Below are 7,690 nucleotides of genomic sequence, written 5' to 3' on the forward strand. Positions count from 1 at the left end.
CCCCAGCCCCGGGGGGCGGCTGGCCTGCCTGCGCACCTTGCCAGCTCCTGTCCAGCTTTTCCGCACCAGCACCCCAAGTCCTCCTCCGCAGAACTGCTCTCAGTTCCATCATCCCCAGCGTGTGCTGATAACCGGCGATTGTCCAACCCAAGTGCAGGACCTTGCACTGGGCCTTGTTGAACCTTGATGCTTTTCATCAGACACCTAACCCAACATGCCGGAAATGTCCCTTCCACTCATTTATAGGGGAGGTCACAGAGTGATCCACCTCTGTCAGCCCCTGCATACAACCAACTCTCCACCACCAGCTCAGTCTGCAGGAAACAGCAACGCTTCTCCTGCAGAAGATCCAAGCTACCCCGAGATAAACCACCAGAACCTGTCTCCTCTTCCCAGAAGATGCCAGGAGTGTTGTGCAGACAGAGCGCGCTCCACGACTGCCTCTCCACTAGCCAAGCGTCCAAGGGGAGCCGTCAGGCTAATTAACACACCAAGTTTAAGCACTCCAGTGCGACAGAGAAGGGTGCATTATGAATACCCACACCGCAGCACTGCACGGGCCGCCTGCCGGGTTTAATAAGGGAAATAAGTGTGACAAGACACATTTCTCCACTGCCTGGACACCAACTGTGCTCTGAAAGCGGGATGCCCACCGCTCGAACAGCTCCACTTCCTTCTATTAAAGGTTCGCCTCGTTAATTATCATTACGATCTGCATCCCACTCAGGACTTGCATTAACAAGGATTCCCGCTATAAAAGGACTCTCTGGAACCAGTTAACAGCTCTGGGTCCTGCGGAGGGAGGACAGAGCAGGCAGGACAGCACGGTGGCTGGCTCAGGAGAGGGCAGCCAACCCCAGCAGAAGGCTGACCTTTCCTGCAGAGCTCCTCCGCCTCTCCTATCTCGGGTCTCGCTGGTGTTATTTGAACACATCAAAAAACTCCCAAGACTGTAAAACCAGTCCCTGAAGCCACCAGTGCTTGGACAACACGTTGCTCCTCCCAAGGAGGACTTTTTGCTCCGCTAATCCAGAGGAAACCCCATGGGAAGCAAGAAGCCCCTTGCCCAGAGGAGCTGTCCTGCTTACGTCGCAGTGACTCATGTCCTGTCCTGCCCTCTCCTGCCACCCCACAAGCTACAGGATGGAGGACTGCTTCAGGAGCTGCCAGCAAGGCAGGCCACGTCACATCCCCAGGTCAGCTGAGCACCTCAACAGCCCATGTGGACATGCTCAAACTCATTAACTTGGCAGCCCCTTGAGCATAAGGCCCTCCTGGGTGCTTTGGCCTCTGCTGCTGCTATCTAGCGGCTTTCTTGCGAAAGGGACATTTATATTCTAAGCATCGGTCCTCAGATTAGCTGTGCCGGTTTCAGTGAGTAGAAAAGGTCTACGAGCAGAAAACAATGATTCAGACAATCCAATTTGCTGATATATGCTCATCGGCCACACGCTGCTGCCTCCAAAGAGCCGTTTTCGCCGCCCAGCCTGACCTGCGGCAGATAAAGGAGGCCAGCGCCGAATTAGCATGCAGGCTGCGTGCCCCGGGACGCCGGCGTGCATTCCATCACCATGTCATTAGAAAACGAGGCGAAGAACGACGGCAGAGCACGGCTCCCCCTCACAGCCCCTGCTTTAATTACAAGCAACTACCCCAGCATGCTCCAGTTTTTCCAGCTACGAAGCCCGGGCACAAGTGGAGGAGGCAGGGAAGACACACACACGCTCGTAGGACACCCAGATCAGCTCTTCCCTCCCGCCCTCCCAGGTCATTCCCAAGTGTGAGGGCTGGATGTGGGCTGCCATCAGCCTGCAGAGCCAAGGTGGGAGTGACTGGCGAGGTGGGAGCAGGCCGCTAAAGAGAGATGTTCAGCTGGAGCGTCCCTCAAAGCTGCTCCATGCGCTTGATGTCATTGTGGGGACTGTTCCTTCCCAAGTTCATTTGCATTCCTGATTTTGGCTCACAACATGTCTCTCACCTGCTTCCTGGCTTTCTCCTCCCTGGCCTGCGCCTTCATCTGCTGGACCTCCAAGGAGTCTGCCTTCCTCCTCCTCATGAAGAGGTCGTGGTTCCCAATGCACAGCTGAAGGATCTGTTCCAGTCAAGGGGGAAGAGCAGAGAGAAACAGTTGTACACGTGGGGACAGTGAGGTGGTTGGTGTTCTTGACACACAAAACCCACCTGAACTGCTTTGGCTTGGAGCTTGGAAGCACTTCCACCATGGACCTCAGCCCCTAGGAGCTCTGCTATACACGCAAGGGGCAGGAGCCAAGTCCCAGACCAAAGGCCACCTCCTCCAGGCTATCAGCTCGTTGCAGAGGCCCATTTGCTGGTTTCTTGCATCCAGCACAGCACAGTTTTGGCACGTTTGACACCAGCCCCCAAAAGGCATTAGGTCAATAATGAAAGAAAGGTTTCGAGAGCTCTGAGTGGCTCCTTAGTTCTCACTGTCCCCTCTCTTTAGGTCCAAGACGAACTCAGACCTTCTCCCCACTGCACGATTAAAGCATTGAGCTTAGAGAAAAACAGGAGGAAAACCACCTTCCATCTTGGACAAACAGGCAGCTTATCAAAAATGGCCTTGGACATCTTCAGACACCTTTGCTGCAGAGGTTTGAGCACCAAGGTGGTTTCCTCTGGTGCTCAAGGAGAACAAGGAAGGAAGCCAAGGAGTGTTAGCAAAGGGGTGGGTACACAGAAGGGTGAAAGCTCTTTTCAGCAATAAAAGCAGGTTTCTAAACTCAGATTCTTTTCTAAAGGACTGATTCACATGCACATCTTCCATTTCACGAGCCACGAATGACTTCTCTGGAGTCAGAGGAGCTCCAGCACTCTGCACCTGCCAGTGCAGTGAAGGAAGCCTTTGTCAGGAAGCCCCACTTCCCTACGGCACGTGAAGCCCAGGACAGCAAAGGTCCAGACTCTGGATGAAACTCCTCCAGACACCAGATCCAGAGCATGAGCTAGAGCTGGGCTCTAACGCAGACACTGAACAGAACAGCTCAGCGTAGTCTCCTCCATCCTTGTGTCCTGAGAGGGGACCAGCCTCAGAAAAGCCAGGACGGTGCCTCTGGTAACGGTGGGCCCCAAACCTCCAAACCAGGGAGATCTAGGTCACAGGGCAGAACGGAAAAGGCCCGCAGGAGAAGAAGGGGGATCTGGAGTGAAGATGGGTGCGAGGAGAAAGTTTTACATACTAGGTGCTTCTGCCTCGCAAATCAGCTGTCACCTGAGAGCTCGGAAAGGGAGGACAAAAACAGGAGAGGGGGGAGAGGAGCTTGACTGGAGCTTCCTCCTTCTCTTCTAGAGGCTATGAGCAATTAGTAACTGCCACACCAAATCACATCTACAGCCGGGCCAGCGCACTCCCTCCGACTGCAGGCAATAAAAACGACTCACTCCGTAGACTTACCAGCTTGTTCACACGCAGCTTTGACGAATTGAACTTAAAAACATCAATCTTCTTGTCCAATGGCTTAATCGTAAACTGAAAAGGAAAAAATAAAGAGGGAGAGCGTTATCGGAGAGTGCTGCATTTAATAAAAACACGGCTATAAAAGTCTTAGTGAAAGCTCTGGCTCAGAGGAGGTCGGCAGTGTCAGATGAACAAGGCTCAGAGCTGTCCCCGTGGCTTTTAGCCAAGCAAGAGAACCGGTATCAAAAGCAACCAAGGAGACAAGTGTTCCTCTGGTCAGAAGAACGTGAGCGCCACAGAAGCAGACTGCAACGCCCGAGAGCTGGTGTTCTCTGCAGAGCACCTTGCAGGGGGCAGGGACAGCTCAGAACCCTCTGAGGAAGGGCAAGATGCTGCTCTCCTAACAGAGAGAGCACAGCAGGTACCCTGGACGCTTCTGGAGGGAGGAGGACCCAGCTCAGCTGCCCAGTCAGTGGGCAGGAGGGTTGCACTGCGAACACAGCAACTGCCCTTTCCACAGACACCTCCGCTCACAAGGGCTCCCCAGCAAGGTTTTCCACGTGTTTTGCTCTCCAGAACTCATGTCACAAGACTTTTCTGCAATTCCAAGCATTATTCCCTCGCTCTAACCTGTATTTACACTCCATGTGCCAACCAACCCAACAGCTGTAACTGCAGCCTGGCTTTACCCGCTCTGAAGCGCTCTCCCACAGCAGGTCTCTTGGGAGGATACAGGTGCCACGGCCAGACTCGAGAGTTCTGGACAGACAGAAGGCTTTGAACTAACAGAAGGGTGCTTGAAGAGATAGAGTGCTCTGCCACACCATATTTTTCAGAAGACGAGCGTCTATTCCATCACTCCCCCAGACGCTAAGGAGAGAGCCGGCTGCAGAGCCGGCGCTGGAGCAGTCTCTGTCCATTAAAGCAGCTCCATTTGTCAACACGCTCGGCGCTGCCCGAGAAGGGCTCGGCAGAGCTCGCCCCGGCACTGTTGCGTTTTGTCAGTTTAAGAGCCAATCTTTTAAGACTTTCACCCAAGCAGACATGCGTGGACGTCTCTGGGCTGGGGCTCCGGCAGAAGCCCCACGAGTCATTGAAAGCTACAGCAGCAATGCACCAGGAGAGGGACTGCGGTTCCGCAGGAACCGTCAGTCTTTGTTAGGACAGATTAACCCTGCCACGGTGCCGATGTACTGTCGTACCCAGCTATTAAGCTGTTCGCTATCACGTCAGGTCTACTTGTGGTCATCTTATCTCACAGACGACTGATCTGATGGAAGGTGGCAGTCCCCTCCTCCAGAAGGCGGCTCTGTTACAGCCTCCTGTCAAGGCCTGGAGCTTCGATCCCCCAGTTTTTGAGGTGATGCTGAGGCCGACAGCTTCCACTGCACTCCTCTGCCACGGGCAGGAAAGCCTTCGAGAGGCACTGAGCGTTGGGCTGCTCTGCAGAGCTGGGAACCTCTTTATTTTTAAGGAGTACAACAAGTGAAGTGAATTCCAGCACCGTCTTCCTGCTTATAAAACTTACAGTTTCATCTGATTGAAAGAGACCTTTAAGGTCATCGAGACCAACTGTTCCCCCTGCACTGCCAGGGTCCCTAAACCACGTCCCTCAGCACCACCTCTACGTGTCTGTGAAACCCCTCCAGGGATGGGGACTACACCACCTCCCTGGGCAGCCTGTGCCAATGCCTGAAAAAAGGTCATCGAGACCAACTGTTCCCCCTGCACTGCCAGGGTCCCTAAACCACGTCCCTCAGCACCACCTCTACGTGTCTGTGAAACCCCTCCAGGGATGGGGACTCCACCACCTCCCTGGGCAGCCTGTGCCAATGCCTGACAAGCCTCTCTGTAAAGAAGCTCTCCCTGATATCCAACCTCAACCTCCCTGGCACAACTTAAGGCCATTTCCTCTCGTCCTGTCACTTGTTATATCGGAGAAGAGACCAACCCCCACCTCTCTACATCCTTCTTTCAAGTAGTTGCAGAGAACAATAAGGTCTCCCAACTTCACGAGACATGCAATAAATGCTGCTGATGAGAAACCTTTAGTTTTTACCTTGATTGATATCATGTTTAGACTGGGAAGCAATTTTTAATTAAAAAGTTCATTTTCTTCCTTATTGTGAAGGCGGCTGGTTGTCTTTGAGTAGCTCTGAGAACCGAGCAGCTCAGCCTCCCTCCACAGCCAGCTTCACCGCTGTTCTCAGCTTCGTTTGATGGCCAGAGATTCAGAAGATTCATACTTACGCTCTGGGTTTAATAAATACCTATCCAAAAGCAGGCTTAAATTACTCCACTTCCTAAAAAGATTCCAGCTGTTACGCCAAGCCCAGCAGCCCCAAAAGCTTGAGATGATGTAAGGCTACAGCAAGAGCTCTTCTCGCCGGGAACTTGGCTCGCTGTATTTCATGGCGCAAAACGTATACACAGCCGTATATACTGGAACAGAGCGAAGCAGAGAGCTCAGCTCCTCAGCTCCACTCTTTGGGCTACGCACATCACAGGGATTTTAGGGTTTTTTTTGAAAAAAATACACAGTGGGTTTGAACTCGCTCTAAAACCAAAGAGGAGCCAAAGATCTCTCACACGTCCATGCCAGGAAGGTTTCAGAGAGCCTCAGAATTGAGGTTTCCCCTGGCAAAGCTGAGCTGCCCTTAGCTAAGGTGGTGACAGCAAACACAGCTACGAGAAACCATTTTAAATCATGGTTGTGCTCTTACTGCTCTCAGGGAAGAGAGGAGGCGCCTCCGTACCTCTTTATCGCTGTATGAGATATTCCGAATCTCGTTCCACGGGAAGGAGATTTTAGGGGTCAACCTGTTGTCAGGGTCATAGATGTGAAGACCCAAAGCGTCAACTCCAAGGAGCAGCTCGGTGCCCTTCTTATTCTACAGGAGGAAAGAAAAGAGCAGAAAAGCCTTTAACTGCACTCGGAGGGTTTGGCATGGACCATTGTTAGCGTCATCCAGCAGCGCTGTGTATCAGAAGAGCTTCTGCCTCCCCAGCAGCCACCTTCCAGGTCTGCTGCCTCGCTGAGGCTCCACTCATCCCACCTCAGAGCCACACAGAAGACAGAGACTAACACCAGAGCTACGCTGGCACAAAGCCACGACTCAGCCTGCACTCACCCTGATCGCAAAATAGTTCACTCCGTACATCTCCAAGTCCTGAGCTATCTTCAAATACTCCATTTCAGCTTCATCTCTGTCGGGCAAAGAAAGGCCAGCGTTACGATGGTTGTGTAGGATCAGAGAGAGGGGAACAGCTGCTCCTTCTGATCCTCAGCACTCACGAGGCTTTAAAGCCCAGGCTGTCGCTATCGCACAGGTCAGGCTTGTCTTTGCTGGCAGGATCAATAAAGCCCAACAGCAAATCCCACTCTGCAGCTTACCAGCATCTTAATGGCTGCAGGTGCCTGCCTGGCGAGAGGCTTCTGCTTTGCCCACCTCCCAAACCCTCCAGCACAAACAGGAGATCCCTGCCTGGGAGGGATCTGCTTCAGATCCAGCTGAATCCCCCCCATGGAGCATTTCACCACCCGAGGCAGCACATCTCATGAGACTGAATCTCTGACTCTTCTCCTGGCCCAAAAAACACCTTGACCCCCTTCCTGCCCCTCTGCAAGTGGTCCCTTACTGGGTGTCTGTCCTGAACTCTCTTGAGGACCCCACCAATGAGCAGGGGACAGCAGGGCAGATGCAGAGCAATCAAAGCAAGCCCTGCGCCCTTCGCGAGCCTGCGACAGAGTGAGCAGAGCTCACCCATCACCTGCTCAAGCCCCCAAACCCCAGTGACTCCTCAGGCGAGGGGAATGACCCTGAAGCACCAGCACAGCGCACGCTCACCTCGCTCTGCCCCGGTGCTCGGCGTACCAGGCTGTGATCCTTTCCTCCCACATCTCCGGGGTCATCTGGTACAGGTTTATCACCTGAGGAACAGGGGGAGACAGAGACCAGGTCACACTGCCGTTCTCGTCAGAGCCTCATACTCCTGCACAGTACCACATCCAACCTTGAGGCAGGCAGCTCTCTGCAGGACACACTCAGCCCCGTGCCCAGCACCACCCAGCGCTGACTCAGCCCTCCCAAGCACACAGCAGAGGCACGCTGTCCCCAGGCCACGGTGAGGGGACGCAGACAGCACGAAACCGTGAAAAGAAAGGAAACATTTGTTTCTGTTTTTATTAAAATATCATAGAATCATTGAATGGTTTGGGTTGAAGGAACCTTTAAAGGTCATTTAGTCCAACCCCTCTGCAGGGAGCAGGGACAT

At 53.3% G+C, this 7,690-nt stretch overlaps 1 protein-coding gene across 1 annotated transcript in view; it reads right to left on the minus strand.

The window, feature by feature from the left end:
* Positions 1-7,346, minus strand: part of LOC104499645 (merlin) — a gene marked incomplete at both ends in the record, with an annotated part of 10,542 nt that extends 3,196 nt beyond the window's left edge. Inside the window, 5 exons of the mRNA XM_010143176.1 lie at positions 1,979-2,092; positions 3,413-3,487; positions 6,172-6,306; positions 6,547-6,622; positions 7,264-7,346. Of these exons, the coding sequence (XP_010141478.1) occupies positions 1,979-2,092; positions 3,413-3,487; positions 6,172-6,306; positions 6,547-6,622; positions 7,264-7,346 (483 nt within the window). The remainder of the gene's footprint in view (positions 1-1,978; positions 2,093-3,412; positions 3,488-6,171; positions 6,307-6,546; positions 6,623-7,263) is intronic.
* Positions 7,347-7,690: the final 344 nt, after the last annotated feature.

Source organism: Buceros rhinoceros, unplaced genomic scaffold, assembly GCF_000710305.1.
Source record: "Buceros rhinoceros silvestris isolate BGI_N320 unplaced genomic scaffold, ASM71030v1 scaffold7449, whole genome shotgun sequence".
NCBI lineage: Eukaryota > Metazoa > Chordata > Aves > Bucerotiformes > Bucerotidae > Buceros > Buceros rhinoceros.